The 22,193-nt window shown below is 44.6% G+C and overlaps 1 protein-coding gene across 3 annotated transcripts in view; it reads left to right on the top strand.

Moving 5' to 3' along the window:
* TCERG1 (transcription elongation regulator 1) overlaps positions 1-22,193 on the top strand; it is a 150,105-nt gene that overhangs the window by 103,061 nt on the left and 24,851 nt on the right. For 2 of the 3 annotated variants that reach the window (XM_073620623.1, XM_073620620.1), the window contains 2 exons: positions 9,786-9,936; positions 20,601-20,765. In XM_073620623.1, the coding sequence (XP_073476724.1) occupies positions 9,786-9,936; positions 20,601-20,765 (316 nt within the window). The remainder of the gene's footprint in view (positions 1-9,785; positions 9,937-20,600; positions 20,766-22,193) is intronic. The other variant, XM_073620622.1, reaches the window with a different exon arrangement.

Below are 22,193 nucleotides of genomic sequence, written 5' to 3'. Positions count from 1 at the left end.
ATGCATGTGCCATGCATGTCGGCAGTTTTCATCCCGGGAATAGAGAATTGGCAGGCGGACTATCTAAGTCGCCAGCAGTTACTTCCAGGGGAATGGTCTCTGCATCCCGACGTCTTTTGGGCCATATGCCAAAGATGGGGGGTTCCAGATGTAGATCTCTTTGCATCCCGATTCAACAAAAAGATAGACAGATTTGTGGCAAGGACAAAAGATCCTCTTGCATGCGGGACAGATGCGTTGGTGATTCCGTGGCATCGGTTCTCACTGATTTACGCATTCCCGCCTATTCTGCTACTACCACGACTCCTTCGCAGGATCAGGCAGGAAAGGAAGTCGGTACTTCTGGTGGCCCCCGCTTGGCCCAGAAGGACTTGGTATGCAGAAATAGTAAGGATGACGGTAGGTTCCCCATGGACCTTACCGGTACGCCCAGACCTGTTATCTCAAGGTCCAGTGTTCCATCCTGCCTTACAAACGCTAAATTTGACGGTTTGGCTATTGAGACCCACGTTCTGAAGAGTCGTGGGCTCTCAGGTCCTGTCATATCTACCTTGATTAATGCAAGGAAGCCAGCTTCCAGGATGATTTATCATAGAGTCTGGAAGGCTTATATAACCTGGTGTGAATCCAGAGGTTGGCATCCCAGGAAATATGTCATAGGTAGAATCCTTGATTTTCTACAGATGGGATTAGAGATGAAGCTGGCCTTGAGTACCATCAAGGGCCAGGTCTCTGCTTTATCGGTATTATTTCAGCGGCCACTTGCTTCACATTCTTTGGTCCGAAACTTTATGCAGGGGGTGATGCGTCTTAATCCTCCGGTTAAAGCGCCCCTAAACCCCTTGGACTTGAATTTGGTCCTGGCTGTGTTACAGAAACAGCCTTTTGAACCAATAAGTCAGATTCCTTTGGTCTTGTTGACAAGGAAATTAATTTTTCTGGTGGCCATCTCTTCTGCTAGAAGAGTATCAGAATTAGCAGCTCTTTCCTGTAAGGAGCCTTATTTGATTATACACAAGGATAGAGTGGTACTACGCCCTCATCCTAGTTTTTTACCGAAGGTGGTTTCTGATTTTCATTTAAACCAAGACATTGTTCTACCTTCCTTTTTTCCAGATCCCTGTTCTCCGGAAGAGAGATCTCTACATTCGTTGGATGTAGTAAGAGCAGTTAAGGCCTATCTAGGGGCAACTGCTCAGATCCGCAAGACGGATGTTTTGTTTGTGCTGCCAGAGGGTCCCAATAGAGGACAGGCAGCGTCAAAAGCTACCATTTCTAAATGGATTCGACAGTTGATCATTCAAGCTTACGGTTTGAAACAGAAGATTCCTCCGTTTCAGATCAGGGCACATTCCACAAGGGCTATTGGTGCTTCTTGGGCAGTGCATCACCAGGCCTCTATGGCTCAAATCTGCAAGGCCGCAACCTGGTCTTCAGTTCATACATTCACCAGATTCTATCAGGTGGATGTGAGAAGGCATGAGGATATCGCCTTTGGGCGTAGTGTGCTGCAGGCAGCGGTACAGGGTCCTCAGGTCTGATTGCACTCTACTTGGTCGTGGTTCCCCCCCTCAGGTAGCATTGCTCTGGGACATCCCATCAGTAATTACTGTGGCTCTGTGTCCCGTGATGTTCGAGAAAGAAAATAGGATTTTTTAAAACAGCTTACCTGTAAAATCCTTTTCTTTCGAAGGACATCACGGGACACAGAGGTCCCGCCCCTCTTCTAATACACTATATTGCTTGGCTACAAAACTGAGGTATCCCTGCAAAGGGGAGGGATTATATAGGGGGTTGAACTTCCTGATAGGGTGTGCCAGTGTCCAATCACCAGTGATACCTATATAACCCATCAGTAATTACTGTGGCTCTGTGTCCTGTGATGTCCTTCGAAAGAAAAGGATTTTACAGGTAAGCTGTTTTAAAAAATCCTATTTTTACTAAACCCAACACCTCATTTACATTTAAAAAATAGGGATTATATTGTGTTTGTGTTCGCTAAAATTTAATTTTGGTGTATCTTGTGCTAAAGAGTGTGTGGCATAAAAGTGCAGCTACAATCATTTTATTCTACAGGGTCTCTGGTTTCAGGAAATATTATTTTTAAGTAACTTTCAGGCCTAAAATGTGCATTAAAAAAAGGGGGGTTCAAGGGACAGTAAAGTACAAATGGTAATGGGAAGAAAAAATTTACATGTCATAGGCCTAGCCACCCACTGTGTGTAGTGGTTACTTATTTGACTGCCCACTCCTGTTTTCTTGCTGCTTCCTTTCTTCTACATATGTGTCCACTACAACTATAGACATGAAGTATCCTCAACATTAAAGCTGGTCATTGATTACTCTTCCTTTTTTTTTCGATCAGCCAGTGGGCTGATCGAATAAACAAACAGGTTCCCCATCTACCCGGTCGACGTGGATAAAGGAATCCTCCCTGCTGAAGTGCTGTATTCTGAGAGTGGGGACTCTTCGCTGTCAGAATATTCTGCTCAGTGGCAGCAGCCATATGGCTGCAGCTGCTGATTGAGAAAAATATTTCCTAACAATCTTCAACAGAAGTCGATTGTTAGATTAGCTTGTGTCAAGTGGGAGCAGCCATACATGGATAGATATTCAACCAGTTCCTACTGAACGAGACAAATTTCGATCCATCTTTAGGCAAGCTTTACTTCTCTACAGTCTGGGGATGTAGAGCAAATGCACAACGGTCAGAGCAACATAAACCACTAAACATAAATTACTATAAATCCTCTGTACTTGCCCTTTGGCAATGCAAGCTTTTGAGCTGTAACTTCCATCTTCGCCCAGTCATCTTCTAGTTTTTGTATCCGTGGTCAGCCTGGGATGACATAACTATCATGCAAAAACAGTGAAGTTGATGCACCTAGGCATGCCAAGATTGTACACTGAGCTGTGCATGCACAGATGACAGTTAACAGAAAATAGCAGTCTCAGGTGTCCAAATCCCAGAATCATCCATTAAAATAAGCAGGGTCCCTAACGTGCAGTCATCTCGCAAGCCACTTGGTGTTGATGGTTATGATGACCTTTCTCCTACCATATGAAGCCCCTTACCAAGAGGAGTGTGAACTGCTCATTTACAGTAATCAATGACTTGGCAGCTGCTCAGTGTACTGCGACCTACAAATGTGGACTCCATCAACCGTTTTACTCAGGAAGCTTAAAGCGGAATACATTTTCCTCTCCTTTATAGCCATCTTAGCCTCCGTTTGACCTGCAGGTGCCATGGTGCTGCACATGTGATCATCTGACACTAGCCATTTAATGGATTGACAGTTTGGTAGAGAGCCAACTTAAGCACACTAGCAACTCTTAACCGTTATCGTTCAAGGCATGCATTACCCTCCTCTGCCCCTCTCCATCAACACTATTGTCACATTAGCTGAGTGAAAGGGAGAAAAGAAACATTGGAATACTAGTTGGTACCAGTGTCCAAAGGTGTGTTTGCTTTGGAATAATAATTCTCCACTAAAGTTGGGTGTCCTGCATGCGTAAGTGTTTCTGTATTATATAAAACTATTTATTTAGGTTTTCACATTTTAGAATGCGGTGCCTTAAGATTGTACATAATTTTAAAGGGTTCCCTGACTGAAAAAAGGTTGAGAAACAATGTCTTGGGGCCCAAAATTTTTGACACACACACACACACACACACACACACACACACACACACGATGTGTGTGTTTTCTTACCTGTGCTTCAATGCATACTACACAACATATTAAGGTGCTGCATTGAAAGACTCCCAGATTAGGATAGTAGAACTATAGTGTTCACTACATTGAATCATATTTTCTTTTAATCTTTCCCTAAAGTGTTACTAAACCCAGGATCCTGCATTTACTATATCTGGTCTCCCACAGTACACAGAACATGGAAATGCAATTATTATAGTAAATATAAACTGCTAAATATCTTTTCTCATCAGCAGTATATAGCAGTCTTGTGACTTCTATCAGTGTCCAGCCGAGCACTGGTTAAAGCTTGTAGGAGGAGTTTTCATTCTCCCCTGACTGTCCTATGAGGCTGCATGACCCATGACATTCTGTCTGGACATTGCTGATTGGCCCTGTGCTGATCACATGCACCCTCCCAAAAATAAGAAAACACTCCCCTCTAGCAATACAAATCAAACTGAGCACGTGCAGAATGCCTCCAAGGTTATGTACTATCAGTAGATTGATTGGGGATAGTAAAAGAAGGGGAGGATCAGAGAAGACAGGATCAAATAGCCTTTTTACACAATGTTCAGGATTAACCACTTCGTTCTTTTTAGATCTTCCCTCATTTTGAATCTCTTCCAGTTACTCTAATGCAGGGATCCTCAAACTACGGCCCTCCAGCTGTTACGGAACTACACATCCCATGAGGCATTGTAAAACTGACATTCACAGACATGACTAGGCATGATGGGAATTGTAGTTCCTGAACAACTGGAGGGCCGTAGTTTGAAGACCCCTGCTCTAATGTATCTTGCAAGTGAGGATAAATGGTTTTTCTTTCTCGAACATCACGGGACACAGAGCCACAGTAATTACTGATGGGTTATATAGGGTATCACTGGTGATTGGACACTGGCACACCCTATCAGGAAGTTCAACCCCCTATATAATCCCTCCCCTTGCAGGGATACCTCAGTTTTTTACACCAGTGTCTTAGGTGATGGACGTGTAAAGATGTCCTGTGCTGAGCTCCAAAGGGAATATCCTATATCCTATACTGGGGCAAGCCAGGCAGAGTGGATCCATTCAAAGTGTCCTTTCTAGGCCGAATTGGATGGTACCCGGGCCTCGTGTCCGAAGAAATGAGGTTTTTCCTGTAATGCTTCTCTTTTTAGAGAGCTGGACCCCGCATATTAGAAAATGGTTTTCTAGCTGGGTGCTTTACGGGCCCAGAACTGCAGGATCCCCCTATTCGTAGGGGGCCCCAGTCTCTGGCGGTTTTTTTAAACGGAGCCCACCGTGAGAGGTGAAGATTGGGTCTGTGTAAACTGAACCCTGCGGCTGGATAAGGTAAGGGTTGATTCCACAGAATTTTGCTTTGCACTATGGGTAGAAGAGGTTCAAGCACCCCAAGAACCAGAGACACTAGGGGATCTCGCTCAGGTTCTGAGGGCCCCCTGCCAGCAGCAGCCCCCCCCCCCCCCGAAGGGCCAGGGACGGCTAGCCAGGGAGAGCTGTTGGGGTCAGGGGCTACACCTACTTCTGGCACTTCAGCCCCTGTATATATTGCACAAGAGGTTTTTCCTCAACCATTAATGGTCTAGAGGAAAGATTAATGGCCGTGATTACGTCTTCACTCAGTAGAAGAAAACGCACTGGGCCTTCCTCTGTTCCCCAAGACCCTTAGGAAGAGGAGCTCTGGGATAAAGGAGATGAATCCCTTTCAGAGGATCGGGATAGGACGGATGATTCCTCTTCGGAGGAATCAGGTGGAGAGGGACCCTCTGCGACTTCCCAAGAGGAGAAAGTCTTAGTGCAGATCCTTACTGGATTGGTCCGCTCCACATTTAAGTTGCCCCTACCTGAAACTGCTAAAGAACCCTCTTCTGCTTTGGGGTCACTAAAACCTTTCCAAGCAGCACAGGCTTTTCCTGTTCATAATTTACTTGAAAAGCTCATTTATTCTGAGTGGGATCACCCAGACAAACGTTTTTTTCCGCCGAGAAAGTTTTCAACACTTTATCCGATGGAAGAAAAGTTTATTAAAATGTGGGGAATACCAGCTATTGATGCCGCCATTTCCTCCGTAAATAATAGTCTGACTTGTCCTGTAGACAATGCTCAGATGCTCAGGGATCCTGTAGATAAAAAGATGGAATCCCTATTGAAGGATGTTTTTTCCTTAGCAGGTTCAGTGGCTCAACCTGCAGTAGCAGTGATTGGAGTTTGTCAATACTTAAGAGATCATGTTAAGCAGGTCATTAAAGTATTACCTGAACAGAAGGCCCAGGGGTTTGCTAACCTTCCAGTGGCCTTATGCTTTGTGGTTGACGCCATTAGAAGTTCTATCGTGCAAACCTTCCGTCTTTTACTGGGGTTGGTGCATATACGTAGAATCCTATGGTTGAAAAATTGGTCAGCCGAAGCACCATGTAAGAAGCTCCTGGCGGGGTTTCCATTTCGTGGCGAAAGGTTGTTTGGAGAGGACTTGGATAACTATATAAAGAGAATCTCTTGTGGGAAAAGCACTCTCTTACCTGTCAAGAAGAAGAGTAAGCGTCCCTCTTTCAGATGGACTCTTTCCCCAGCGCCGGGGGCTTCAGCTTCCAGACCTCCATCTGGGTCCAGAGACAAGAGCCAACCCCAGGGACAAAAGAAGTCCTGGGGGAAGAAGCCTACTAGGCAAAACACTAAGACCTCTGCATGAGGGGGCGCCCCCGCTCACTCGAGTGGGGGGAAGACTGCAACAGTTCTCAGGGCTCTGGCAGGAGGATTTCCAGGACAGATGGGTAATCTTCACGGTAACCTTAGGGTACAAGCTGGAGTTTCAGGAATTTTCCTCTCCTCGGTTCCTCAGATCAAGTGTCCCCAGAGATCCAGAGAAGAAGCAGTCGCTCCTTCTAGCGTTAGAGCGACTTTTGTCGCAGGAGGTCATTATGATGGTTCCCGCAAAGGACCAGGGATTGGGCTTCTATTCCAGCCTCTTTACGGTCCAAAAGCCAAATGGGGATGTCAGACCCATTCTGGATTTAAGGGATCTGAACTGATTCCTAAGGATTCAATCCTTCCGCATGGAATCAATTCGGACAGTAGTTCCCACTCTGCAGGGAGGAGAATTTCTGGCATCGATGGACATCAGAGATGCATATTTGCATGTGCCCATTTTTCCTGCTCATCAGAAGTTTCTGCGCTTCGATGTAGGAGGGCGCCATTTCCAGTTTGTGGCTCTGCCTTTTGGCATAGCCACTGCACCTCGAGTGTTCACAAAGATCTTGGCTCCTCCTCTGGCCAGATTAAGGGCTCAGGGTATAGCTGTCATAGCATACCTAGACGACCTGCTCTTGATAGACCGGTCGGTAGCCTCTTTGAATGGAAACTTGAGGACCACAGTCAGGTATCTAGAACACCTGGGTTGGATCCTCAACCTAGAAAAGTCTTTCCTAAAACCAGTAAGAAGACTGGAGTATTTAGGTCTGATTATAGATACAAGCCAGGAGAAAATATTTCAACCCCAGGCAAAGATCGCTGCTTTAAGGGAGCTGATTCTGGCAGTCAGGACCAAGAAGGGTCCCTCTGTCCGCCTTTGTAGGAGGCTACTAGGGAAGATGGTGTCTTCATTCGAAGCAGTTCCCTATGCTCAGTTTTATTCAAGAATGCTGCAACACAGTATTCTGTCAACCTGGAACAAGAAGGTTCAGGCATTGGACTTTCCGATGCACCTGTCGCATGCGGTGCGTCAGAGCCTCAATTGGTGGCTCATACTCGAAAACCTGCAGAAGGGGAAATCCTTTCTACCGGTTACCTGGACGGTGGTATCAACAGATGCCAGTCTGTCAGGTTGGGGAGCAGTTCTGGAACAGTCTGCGGTTCAGGGGATATGGTCCAAGACCGAGAGGACCTTGCCCATCAACATTCTGGAGACCTGGGCGACATATCTAGCCCTAAAAGCCTGGACTATCAGGCTACAGGGTTGTTCGGTCAGGATCCAGTCCGACAATGCCACAGCAGTGGCTTATGTCAATCATCAGGGGGGCACCCGGAGCCGAGCTGCTCAAAAGGAGGTGAACCAGATCTTAGTCTGGGCAGAGATGCATGTACCATGCATATCGGCAGTTTTCATCCCGGGAATAGAGAACTGGCAGGCGGACTACCTAAGTCGCCAGCAGTTACTTCCAGGGGAATGGTCTCTGCATCCCGACGTCTTTTGGGCCATACGCCAAAGATGGGGGGTTCCAGATGTAGATCTCTTTGCATCCCGATTCAACAAAAAGATAGACAGATTTGTGGTAAGGACAAAAGATCCTCTTCCATGCGGAACGGATGCGTTGGTGATTCCGTGGCATCAGTTCTCACTGATTTACGCATTCCCGCCTATTCTGCTACTACTACAACTCCTTCGCAGGATCAGGCAGGAAAGGAAGTCAGTACTTCTGGTGGCCCCCGCTTGGCCCAGAAGGACTTGGTATGCAGAAATAGTAAGGATGACGGTGGGTTCCCCATGGACCCTACCGGTACGCCCAGATCTGTTATCTCAAGGTCCAGTGTTCCATCCTGCCTTACAAACACTAAATTTGACGGTTTGGCTATTGAGACCCACGTTCTGAAGAGTCGTGGGCTCTCAGGTCCTGTCATATCTACCTTGATTAATGCAAGGAAGCCAGCTTCCAGGATGATTTATCATAGAGTCTGGAAAGCTTATGTATCCTGGTGTGAATCCAGAGGTTGGCATCCCAGGAAATATGTCATAGGTAGAATTCTTGATTTTCTACAATTAGGATTAGAGATGAAGCTGGCCTTGAGTACCATCAAGGGCCAGGTCTCTGCTTTATCAGTATTATTTCAGCGGCCACTTGCTTCGCATTCTTTGGTCCGAAGCTTTATGCAGGGGGTGATGCGTCTCAATCCTCCGGTTAAAGCGCCCCTAAACCCCTGGGACTTGAACTTGGTCCTGGCTGTGTTACAGAAACAGCCTTTTGAACCAAAAAGTCAGATTCCTTTGGTCTTGTTGACAAGGAAGTTAATTTTTCTGGTGGCCATCTCTTCTGCTAGAAGAGTTTCAGAATTAGCAGCCCTTTCCTGTAAGGAGCCTTATTTGATTATACACAAGGATAGAGTGGTACTGCGCCCTCATTCTAGTTTTTTACCGAAGGTGGTTTCTGATTTTCATTTAAACCAAGACATTGTTCTGCCTTCCTTTTTTCCAGACCCCTGTTCTCCGGAAGAGAGATCTCTACATTAGTTGGATGTAGTAAGAGCAGTTAAGGCCCATCTCTGGGCAACTGCTCAGATCCACAAGACAGATGTTTTGTTTGTGCTGCCAGAGGGTCCCAATAGAGGACAGGCAGCGTCAAAAGCTACCATTTCTAAATGGATTTGACAATTGATCATTCAAGCTTACGGTTTGAAACAGAAGATTCCTCCGTTTTAGATCAGGGCACATTCCACAAGGGCTATTGGTGCTTCTTGGGCAGTGCATCACCGGGCCTCTATGGCTCAAATCTGCAAGGCCGCAACTCAGATCCTATCAGGTGGATGTGAGAAGGCATGAGGATATCGCCTTTGGGCGTAGTGTGCTGCAGGCAGTGGTACAGGGTCCTCAGGTCTGATTGCACCCTACTTGGTCGTGGTCCCCCCCCCCCCTCAGGTAGCATTGCTCTGGGACATCCCATCAGTAATTACTGTGGCTCTGTGTCCCGTGATGTTCGAGAAAGAAAATAGGATTTTTTAAAACGGCTTACCTGTAAAATCCTTTTCTTTCAAAGGACATCACGGGACACAGAGGTCCCGCTCCTCTTCTAATACACTATATTGCTTGGCTACAAAACTGAGGTATCCCTGCAAGGGGAGGGATTATATAGGGGGTTGAACTTCCTGATAGGGTGTGCCAGTGTCCAATCACCAGTGATACCCTATATAACCCATCAGTAATTACTGTGGCTCTGTGTCCCGTGATGTCCTTCGAAAGAAAAGGATTTTACAGGTAAGCTGTTTTAAAAAATGCTATTTTCCCCCTTTTCCTTGAATTTACCTTTACTTTAATCACTGGTAAAGTAATGTTTTGTAAAATATTGACACTTGATACTAACACACTCATTTTTACAGAATGACCTTTAGTGAATTTGCAGCCAAACATGCCAAAGATCTTCGTTTCAAAGCCATTGAGAAAATGAAAGATCGTGAGACGTTATTTGGTGAATTTATGATAGCAGCAAGAAAGAAAGAGAAGGAAGACTCCAAAAACAAAGGCGAGAAGGTAAGCTGGTAACTCTCTCACAATTCGTGCTGCTGACAAAGTTTATTGTGCTTTAAGTTTTATGACTGCTATCTAGTTAAATTGACTTTTTGGATTTGTAGTTCTTTAGTCTTATTTTATTGTGATGATTATGTTTCTTGATCATTTAAAATGTGATGACTGTTCCCTGTTAAGAAAGAACTGAAGCTGTGGCCAAAAAAAGGCAGGCAGAGAGAAAATGACTAGTAATCAGTATTGCCTGTGGCCTACCTGCAACTGATCATTTTCCATTACTAACTTACCATTCCGTGTTCTGCAGTGTGTGTGTGTATGTGTAGAGCATTGGTCTCCAAACTGTGGCCAGTGGGCCAGACGTGGCTCTTTGCTTGCCTTTAGCTGGCCCTTGGGGCACTATTCCTTCCACTGATAATAGACCGTATTCCTCCCTTCATTCCTTCCTTCATTCCCCTTAAGCCATATATGGGGCACTATTCATCCCACTAAAGTCAGCCATAGATGGATCGAATCTTGGCCGGAGCAGCAGGGACAGGCCGAGAATCTGATCCATCTATGAGCAGGCTGTTTGTACCCAAGTTGACCAAACAATCGAAAAAATTACTACAGGTGGGATACGCTGAATTTTTTTTACCACGAGAAATAAAGCTTCCTGATCATGATCCATGCACTCGGATACATTCTAAAGAGGGTCCTGTGATTTGGTTAGAGCGGATAAATGTGAGCTAATGATCAAGTGAAACCCACCCACCTGGGTGGAGAGAAAGTGCTGCAAAATATGATTAATTAGAAAAATTGCTCCCGAGGGCCTATAGGCAGTTAGAAAAAGTTGGACTGAATAGAATATATCAAAGTTCTTTATTGCATACAGATATATGAAAAAAACTCATGAATTAAAAACTGCAAGACCTCTGGTATGCATGACATGAGTGTGAGCTAATGATGACCACAGACCTCTGGTGACCTGGATCTTATCGTATGTGATTTTTGCTGTTCTATTCATTAAACAACAAACTATATCTGGTGAGTGTGTTTTTCTGGTATTGGTGGAGGTCACACTGGGTGATTGAAGTACTAGAGGAAGGAGATAACCTGAATCTTATTACTTGATACTTCTTCACAAGATATAATTTGAACTATTTTGCTTGATTTTTTTTTTTTTTGTGTGTGTGTGTGTATATATGTATATAATTTTCAATGTTGGACTCACTACTATTATTGTACAGGATTTATATAGCACCAACAGTTTGCGCAGCACTTTACAATGTAATAATATAACGCTTCAGGTGTTTTGAGTTCTTTGATGTTGTGTTGAGCACTGCAATTTATTTATTTTTTTATTGATTCATCAATCGACTACAACCAGCCTGTCAAATTTTTTACATGGGATTGCTACCGGGGAGGGGGGAGCGTATGGGCGCTAGCAGTAATCATTCTGTTCTGCCGGTCAGGAAAGCTCCCTGCTGGCAATACCACTGCGGGAGGAATTCCCCCATCAACACTGTGTTAATGGGGAAATGGAGCAATTGTTCTTTCCTTCCACCCATAATGAAAGGAAAGAAAATTGAATCGTCTATGGCTTGCCTAATTCTACTGCCATTGGACATAGCCTGACCCCTGTAAAGATTGAAGGATGGTAAACTGGCCCTTTGTTAAGTTTGAAGACCTTTGGTGTAGAGGACGCCACCCTGTCAGAGGCAGGGTTTTGCTTTCTGATGTCGGAGTCTCCAGCAAGAACAACATCGAGCAGCACAATAGTGATATCACCATATCTCCAGAGACTAGCAGTCAGACACAGCAGTGCCATAGATTTCACACTGCAGATATACAGCTATATGAGGTCTAGGGCACTGGAGTGCCAAGGCACCCTCGCATAACAGTTAGTACACTAATAATTTTCAGAAGGAATTCCGGACAAATCGGTATATTTTCAGGATAATGCTAATAGACCATTAACATTTATTAAAGTGATTGTAAAGTCTTGCTTTTTAAAAACAGAAAACAAATATGTTATACTTACCTGCTCTGTTGTAGTGGATTTGCACAGAGCAGCCCGGATTTTCCTATTCTCGGGTCCCTCTTCGCTGCTCCTGGCCCCTCCCTGATGAGTGCCTCCATAGACCAGCAGCTTGCTATGGGGGCACCCGAGCCAAGTCAGAGCACTGTGTATCCATTCAGACATGAAGCCCCGCCCCCTCTCTTTCCTGATTGGCTAACTGACTTTGACAGCTGCGGGAGACCAATGGCGCTGCAGCCCCAGACAATCGGGAGGGTCCGGAACGTCCGAGGGAATCGTGGACATTGCTGTATAGAGAAGGGGCTCAGGGTAAGCTGGGGGGCCCGCTACACACACACACAAATGCATAGACTGCATTAAGTTAAAAAGAAACCTTTTGCCTTTACAACTCCTTTAAGTTCCCTATAATATGGCAGTTCACTTTTTCACCTTCCACTTTAATTTTGTTTCTGGTTATGGTAAGTAGACCATATTGTCCAGGTAATTACTTTTAATTTTTTTTTTGTGTGTACACACACACACACACGCACGCACGCACGCACGCACGCACGCACGTACGTACGTACGTACGTACGTACGTACGTACGTCTATATCATCTCTGCATGTTTGTTGCAGACAGATGCTTTTTGGTGGTGAACGGGGAGCTTCCGGCAGTTTTATAGATTCACTGCTGGCAAAGAAATTATGCGTTTTAAAGGGTTAATCTGCAAGTCAATGAGCTTGTTTGTTACTGAATTCTCACAGCTTGGAGTGTGCTCTGGAGGTGGAACCCTTGAGTGGCATCGGACCCCCTGCCTCTACTATAGAGGCTGATTGGCGGGATAATATCTCCTTGTGTCATTACGCAGATCAAATCTACTCTCATATGACTATATAACCTTGTCAATTTGAAAATCTGCAGCTTTCTCTCCTATACTGAATCTTGTGAGAGATCAAAACAGCATCTTCCTGTTACCTGATTATTGGAACTTTTTATTTTTCTCTAAGATTTTAGCTTGGGTCTTCGTTATTGTGCTTTGGTGCACTGCATTGCCATTCATTCCCACTGATATCACAACACACCTGTGTTGAAGAGCACTACAGCACATGGTAATGCACTACCCTTATTTTTTGGTAGGCTGCAAATAGTGCTTGCATTTTTTTCTGGTGCATTAGGCAGCCCATACAAATGAATGTGATCCCTTAACACAACACACATTCGCTTGTGGCATAACACGCTTTAATGCACAACAGCAATGTAAAACCCAGCTTTAGAAAGGAACTGATGTCTCATATAAAAAAATTGTGAGCAAGCAGGCTCTTTATTACAGAAGAAACATGCAGTGTCTCTTCTGAAATAGAATAAACTTACCTGCCTGCTCAGTTATCTGTAGAATGTACAGTTCATATTTCATCGCAGTGTTTGTGTGCCGAGATGACTGAACTCCTGCACATGTGCGGGAGTGACGCCATCGCACGCCTGCCAATTAAGACAGCTGAGGACCGGGACCCGGAAGAAGTCAGAGAAGATGCCAGCAAGCGACTTTGTGGCCATCATACCGTTGAAGCAGAGGCAAATATTGTAAACTTCAGTTTCCCTTTTAATACTACTTCAAGTTTGTTTTGTTTTTTTAGCAAAACTGGGCATTTATTTTGGAGTCGACATTTAATTTGGTTAAATTGATTGTAAAGATTAAGTTTTTATGTTTTTTTTCAAAAGAACATGTTATATTTACCTTCTCTGCCCAATGGTTTTGCACAGAGAAGCCTGGATCCTCCCTCTTTTCGGGTCTCCCGCCGGCGCCCCTGGCCACTCTAACTTGCCGAGTGCCCCAGTAGCAATTTGTTAGCTATGGGGGCACTCGTGCGTGCTCGCTGTCAAGCCCGCTCATAATACATGTGTTCATAAGACAGCACAGCTTGTCCCCACTCCCTCCTCATGGGCCATGGCTCCTGCTGCTGTGTCTGAGTCAATGAGGAGAGATAGTCGAGAGAGCCTCTGCTCTCGTGCACATCATTGGATCAAGATCAGGCTCAGGTAAGCATTTCTGCTTGCAGATAAGAACAGCAGTGTGCAATCTGAGTGTAGTATTTTAACAGATTTATTGTGGTAAAAAGACAAATGACAACTCGCACTGTAACAGTTAAAATCAGGCTCATCACATAGCAAGGGCTTCTGATGGACAGTCTCACAACAGTGAACCTCAGACCAAAAGGAGGTGGATGGATACACCTGCAGGACCAAGAGAACACACCGAGGGGGGGGTCACCAAACTGAGTGCAGGATTAATAGTACTGAGAAATACTTGTAAATTAGTAACTCACATGGGAAGAAGAGATGGCACTTTTTGTATGTAATCCGTTAGTGGTTGGCTCATGCATTTGGGGTGGGGAGCCTCTTCCTACAACTTACAGCCTGGAAAGTCTAGACGTCTGGCTGGAAGACAGCTAGATGGGGAAGTGAAAAACAACAAGATGGCAGAGAGCTTCTTGTGGGATGCAGAGCAGACCGGAATTGATGTCATCTGGATGTCAGGGGGCCGAGCTATGCATTTCAAGGCCGGCCAAGCTTCTTTCTCAAGCTTGCTAGATTAGCTTGAAAAAAAGGCTCGGGTGGCCTTGAAATGCATAGCTCCACCCCCCAACATCCAGATTACCTTACTTGCAGCCTGCTTTGCATCCCACAAGAAGCTCGCTCGCCATCTTGTTTTTCCACTTCCTCATCTAAGCGGTCTTCCAGCCTGACGTTGGTTTACCTTTTTATTGGTTGAACTAGATGGACTTGTCTTCTTCAACCAGACTAACTGTGCAACTATATACTTGAAACCCCTGCATCACTTTTGTGATGTCCTTTTAAACCCCACTCACCAATCCTCCACAATAGGAACTGTTTTTTTTTTTCTGTGTTTTATCTTGTATCCGGCCTCGTCGCCCATGTCCCTTCTCCTTCAGCCCTTTGGAATATTCCCATTACATATTTTGGAAGGCTGCAGGAATAGGGACACACAGCAGGTGTGAGCCTGCATCTGGAAGAGACATCTGGCTCACGATCACTAAAAAGGACCAAGATGGCTGCCCAGGACCCTGAACAGAGGATCACAGCAGGACAATGCTGGATCTGCTAGGCAGGTTAATATGTGAATTGGGGACAAGCCATCATAACTTGTAAGATGGAGGGAGAAAGTGAAGTTCTTCTTTAATTTGTGGCATTACCTGAAAGTTTGCTTCCCGTCACTGTACAGAAAGGATCTAGACTAGAGAGCAAAGTAGATGCTGGTATAGATGTCTCAATACTCAGAAGCTTCAAAATCCTCACAGAGAAGAAGAATGTCCTTACGGCGAAGAGTTGTTTCTTCTAAAACTGTCTGCAATAAACAAAGAAATATTTCCTTAACCCAAAAAAGCCAAGTCCCCTGATCTTTTCTTTTTTCAAAGTAGTGGCTATAGCTTTTAGCCTTTTTTTTCAGGTGTTTTTTTTAAACCTCTGTTTTAGGTATAAATGTCTGCTTCTCTTAGATAAAGGTCATGCATGAAAAATGAATAGACTTAAATGTCACTTGAATTAGAAAGCAGCAGTGGGAAGTATAGATCACTGATGGTGAATTGCGGAAATAGACCAGCACCAACATTCTGGAGATAGAAAATACTGTCATCCCTATGTAGATTATATTTCTAAAAAGTTAAGGTTACTGTTACTTACATCAACACAGCTTCATAGTATGCAAAATAACACGCAGTTCACTTATTTACATTCGGCACGTATATTACTGGTGTTTGGTTGACAGTCTGCCATTTTTTTTTTTTTCTTCTTCTCATGGTGCCCAAGTGTTCTTCGCGCAACTGACGTATAAACTGGGGGAAAGAATAGTATTTAGGTCATAGCACACACATGCTTGACTTGCATGTATAGCCAGAACGCTCTTTTTGGTTTTGGGTAGAATAGGTAATGGTTAAAACCCCTGCCAGTTGTTGTGTTTTTTTTTTGGGGGGGGGGTTTCTACAATTGGGGAAATTTTCCTTCAATTCCTGTCCCAGAGATGCAACAGCAAGTAGGAGAAGACCTCCCAAAATGATAACTCCTCTCTTAGACAGGTGTCTTCATTGAAAGATTTCCTCTTGCCTCATGTTCTGGGGACAACTCTGAAATTTTGGATTTCTTCTTACTTTTTTTTTCTGTGATAATGGTCACCAGTACAGATGGAGGGGAATATCTCCACATTGGGGGCACAGACAACGATAAAAACGTAATAGTGGCTCTAACCCCAAAAAAAAGATGCACTTAAAAAAATGTGGTTGCATAAGTGTGCACACCCTCTTATAACTGGGGATGTAGCCGTGTTCAGAATTAAGCAATCACATTCAAACTCATGTTAAACACACACACAAACGCACACCTGCCATAATTTAACCACTTGCCACCCGCCTTTATAGTAAAAGGACGGCGGCGGGGTGGCACTCTCGTTCTGGGACGACATCATATGACAATGCCCCAAAACCGCCGCTGTTCCTAGGACACGGCGCGACCCTGATCTCGGTAAAGAGTTACTCATGTGAATCACATCCGGCCATATATAAAAAAGGGAGTGCCATTTATCGGCTCTCCTCAGCTTACACTGACAGAGTGTGTGGCGAAGAGAGCTAATCGGCGGCATCTCGTCGCAGGGGGGACCTGTACAGGTAATCGGGACACTCATCAATGCCCTGATTACTTTACACAGTCAGTACTGCCTTTTAGTGTGGCATATTAGTGCCCTTCAGTCAGCGAACATCAGTACACCTTTTTAATTTTCTTTTTTTCATTCTTTTTTTTTGCAAAAAATAAAAAACCCAGCAGTGATTAAATGCCACAAAAAAGCTCTATTTGTGTGAAAAAAAAATGATAAAAATTTTATTTGGGTACAGTGTCGCATGGCCATGCAATTGTCATTTAAAGTGTGACAGCGTTGAAAGCTGAAAATTGGCCTAGGCAAGAAGGGGGTGAAAGTGCCCAGTAGGCAAGTGATTAAAGTGCCTCTGATTAACCCCAAATAAGGTTCAGCTGTTCTAGTAGGTCTTTCCTGACATTTTTTTAGTCGCATCCTACAGCAAAAGCCATGGTCCCCAGAGAGCTTCCAAAGCATCAGAAGGATCTCATTGTTAAAAGGTATCAGTCAGGAGAAGGGTACAAAAGAATTTCCAAGGCTTAAGATATGCCATAAACCTAAACACAGTGAAGAATGTCGTCGTCATCAAGTGGAGAAAATATGGCAAACAGTGACATTACCAGGAGCTGGACATCATGCCAAAATTGATGAAAAGACGAGAAGAAAACTGGTCAGAGATGCTGCCAAAAGGCCTACAGCAACGTTAAAGGAGCTGCAGGAATATCTGGCAAGTACTGGCTGTGTGGTACAAGTGACAGCGATTTTCCCTTATTCTTCGTATGTTTGGGCTATGGGGTAGAGTGGCAAGATGGAAGTCTTTTCTTATGAAGAAAATCATCCCAGCCCAGCTAAACTTTGCAAAAACACATATGAAGTCATCCAAAGGCACGTCGGAAAATGTGTTTATGGTCTGATGAAACCAAGGTTGAACTTTTTGGCCATAATTCCAAAAGATATGTTTGACGCAAAAACACTAAACATCACTAACATAACGCCATACCCATAGTGAAGCATCATGGTGGCAGCATCATGCTTTGGGGCTGTTTTTCTTCTGCTGGAACAGGGGCCTTAGTAAAGGGAATTTTGAACTGTGTCAATATTGGCACAAAACCGTAAAGCTTCTGCTAGAAAGCTGAACATAAAAAGGAAATTTATCTTTCAGCATGATGACCCAAAGCATATATCCAAATCAACAAAGGAAAAGAAGATTCAAGTTTAGGAATGGCCCAGCCAGAGCCCAGACCTGAATCCGATTGAAAATCTGTAGGGTGATCTGAAGCGGGCTGTGCACAGGAAATGCCCTCGCAATCTGACAGATTTGGAGTGTTTTTGCAAAGAGTGGACAAATCTTGCCAGGTCAATGTATCTACAGTGCCTTGCAAAAGTATTCACCCCCCTTGGCTTTACCTATTTTGTTACATTACAGCCTTTAGTTCAATGTTTTTTTTAATCTGATTTATATGTGATGGATCAGAACACGATAGTCTAAGTTGGTAAAGTAAAATTAGAAAAATATATACATAAAACTATTTTTCAGAAATAAACTGATAATTGGCATGTGCGTATGTATTCACCCCCTTTGTTTTGAAGCCCATAAAAAGCTCTGGTCCAACCAATTACCTTCAGAAGTCACATAATTAATGAAATGACATCCACCTGTTTGCAATCTAAGTGTCACATGATCTGTCATTACATATACACACCTTTTTGAAAAGCCCCAGAGGCTGCAACACCTAAGCAAGAGGCACCACTAACCAAACACTGCCACGAAGACCAAGGAACTTTCCAAACAAGTAAGGGACAATGTTGTTGAGAAGTACAAGTCAGGGTTAGGTTATAAAAAAGTATCCAAATCTTTGATCCCTAGGAGCACCCTCCAATCTATCATAACCAAATGGAAAGAACATGGCACAACAGCAAACCTGCCAAGAGACGGCCGCACACCAAAACTCACAGACCGGGCAAGGAGGGCATTAATCAGAGAGGCAGCACTGAGACCTAAGGTAACCCTGGAGGAGGTGCAGAGTTCCACAGCAGAGACTGGAGTATCTGTACATAGGACGACAATAAGCCGTACGCTGCATAGAGTTGGGCTTTATGGCAGAGTGACCAGAAGAAAGCAATTACTTTCAGCAAAAAACAAAATGGCACGTTTTGAGTTTGCGAAAAGGCATGTGGGAGACTCCCAAAATGTGTGGAGGAAGGTGCTCTGGTCTGATGAGACTAAAATTGAACTTTTTGGCCATCAAAGAAAACGCTATGTCTGGCACAAACCCAATACATCACATCACCCAAAGAACACCATCCCCGCAGTGAAACATGGTGGTGGCAGCATCATGCTGTGGGGATGTTTTTTAGCAGCCGGGACTGGGAAACTGGTCGGAGTTGAGGGAAAGATGGTGCTAAATACAGGGATATTCTTGAGCAAAACCTGTACCACTCTGTGTGTGATTTGAGGCTAGGACAGAGGTTCACCTTCCAGCAGGACAATGACCCCAAACACTGCTAAAGCAACACTTGAGTGGTTTAAGGGAAAACTTGTAAATATGTTGGAGTGGCCTAGTCAAAGCCCAGACCTCAATGCAATAGAAAATCTGTGGTCAGACATAAAGATTGCTGTTCACAAGCACAAACCATCCAACTTGAAGGAGCTGGAGCAGTTTTGCAAGGAGGAATGGGCAAAAATCCCAGTGGCAAGCTCATAGAGACTTATCCAAAGGGACTTGGAGCTGTGATAGCCGCAAAAGGTGGCTGTACAAAGTGTTTGACTTTAGGGGGGTGAATAGTTATGCGCATTGACTTTTTCTGTTATTTTTTCCTATTTGTTGTTTGCTTCACAATTAAAAAAAACAACAAAAAAAAATCTTCAAAGTTGTGGGCATGTACTGTAAATTAAATGATGCAGATCCTCAAACAATCCATGTTAATTCCAGGTTGTGAGGCAACAAAACATGAAAAATGCTAAGGGGGTAAATACTTTTGCAAGGCACTGTATGTGCCATGCTGATACTCATACCCAAAAAGACTGAGTGCTGTAATAAAATCAAAAGGTGCTTCAAAAAAGTATTAGTTTAAGGGTGTGCACATTTAAATATGCAATCATATTTAATTTTTTTATATTTGCTTCCTTCCACCTAAAATATTTCAGTTTGTTGTTCAACTGAGTTGTACAGTTTATAGGTCACTTTTAAAGGTGGAAAGTGTTCTGAAATGATTTATCTTTGTCTCATTTTTGTACATCACAGAAACCTGACATTTTACAGGGGTGTGTGGACTTTTAATATCCACTGTAGGCTAGCATAGAGGTGCTTTTATTGGCTGAAAAGCCTGTAAAAACAGCATTTTTTTTTTTTTTTTTTTTTAAGCCCAATGTGCCTGAGGTTGTACCTACAGATAAGACAATTTTGCATTGTACTCAAGTGCCTGGATGAAGCTCCAGGTTATCCAGGCACATAAACAAATTCCCTTTTTTTTCTAATAAAGCCAACAGTCAGATGTACAAAAATGATCAAGTGTTCTAAGCATCACACTCAGGGAAAAACGTGACTTCTTAGTGGTGCCTTTGGACCTTGTTTGAAAATGCTGAAAATTTTAAGAATGCTGCTCTTTGCATCTAAACTGATCACTTACAATAATCCCCCAAACAATAAGTAAATTATTGCCTGTAGATGCCTATGTCTGTAATATATATGGCTATACTCCTTTAAAACATTGAATTATTGGACTGTACGAAGAAAAAAAAAAAAAAAAACACGTAATTGGTGATTTCATAAACTTCCCTATCCTACACTTTACTATTATCTGCTGATTTGCCACTTAGGGTGTAGATTGCTGAAAGATTTTCGACTCCCCAATGTTAAATTGTCTTCTTTCCTACTGCCCAGAAAGTAGGTAAAAGTAACATTTGTGATTATAGTTGATTTTCATTGTTGTTTTTTTTTTTTTTTTTTTTCTTTAGGATAACAAGATAAACGAATGAATCAGTCTTATTTATGAGTTTCTGAAATGTATGGCCTTGTGTTTATTTCAGGTGAAAAATGACTTCTATGAACTGTTAGCAAGTCACCATTTGGATGCACAGTCTCGATGGAGCAAAGTAAAAGAAAAATTTGAGGGGGATCCCAGATACAAGGCTATAGACAGCTCCTCAACCCGAGAAGATCTTTTCAAGCAGTACATCGAGAAGGTGGTGAAAGTATGTTACTGCTGTTTTGTTCTACCGGCTCTTAAGGGCTCATGCACACAGCTGTAAATAAAATTGCATATGTATGTAAATTTGTATACTCCTAATTTAAAGATTGGCTTTAAAAAATGTTGTATGTGTATAAAAGCATGCACATGTTGACGTGACTGTACACAGTGGCGGAATTATCAGGGTCTCACCAGTCGCATTTGCGACTGGGCCCTTGAGTTCTGCCACTGTGGGGGGGCCCGCCGCCGCCCAGGAGATAGTCATTCACCTGGAGTCCCGATTGTCCTGCCCATCCTCTCCTGCTGCTCCCCCCATCCTCCCTGACCATCCTCTGCTCCCTCACGGGGACAGTCCCCGCCCGCTCCGCCCATCTTCTCCGCCCATCTGTCTCTATCCCCGCCCGCTCCACCCATCTTCTCCGGCTCCGCCTTCACTTAAGTCCCCGCCCATCTTCTCTGTCACACCTGCACTCACGGGCACAGTCCCCGTCTGCTCCGCCCATCTTCTATAGCTCCGCCTTCACTCACAGGCCCCGCCCATCCTCTCTGCTCGCCCAAGCAAGACGGAGCAAGGAGGGAGACCAAGTGATCTGCAAGTGAGTGGCACCCATCCTTCAATATCAACACTGCCACTGATTCCCCCCCCCCCCCCACACCACCACTACTGACACTGATCCCCCCCCCACACCACCACTACTGCCACTGATACCCCCCGCACCACCACTACTGCCCCTGATACCCCCCCACACCAGCACTACTGCCCCTAATACCCCCCCACACCAGCACTACTGCCACTGATACCCCCCCACACCAGCACTACTGCCACTGATACTCCCCACACCAGCACTACTGCCACTGATACTCCCCACACCAGCACTACTGCCACTGATACTCCCCACACCAGCACTACTGCCACTGATACTCCCCACACCAGCACTACTGCCACTGATGCCTCCCCACACCAGCACTACTGCCACTGATGCCCCCCCACACCAGCACTACTGCCACTGATGCCCCCCACCAACACTACTGCCACTGATACCCCCCACCAACACTACTGCCACTGATAACCCCCCACACCAACACTACTGCCACTGATAACCCCCCACACCAACACTACTGCCACTGATAACCCCCCACACCAACACTACTGCCACTGATAACCCCCCACACCAACACTACTGCCACTGATAACCCCCCACACCAACACTACTGCCACTGATAACCCCCCACACCAACACTACTGCCACTGATAACCCCCCACACCAACACTACTGCCACTGATAACCCCCCACACCAACACTACTGCCACTGATAACCCCCCACACCAACACTACTGCCACTGATAACCCCCCACACCAACACTACTGCCACTGATAACCCCCCCCCCCCACACCAACACTACTGCCACTGATAACCCCCCCCCCACACA

The sequence above is a fragment of the Aquarana catesbeiana genome, linkage group LG03, assembly GCF_042186555.1.
Source record: "Aquarana catesbeiana isolate 2022-GZ linkage group LG03, ASM4218655v1, whole genome shotgun sequence".
In the NCBI taxonomy this organism is placed as follows: Eukaryota; Metazoa; Chordata; class Amphibia; order Anura; family Ranidae; genus Aquarana; species Aquarana catesbeiana.
This window is presented reverse-complemented; position numbering and strand designations above follow the sequence as displayed.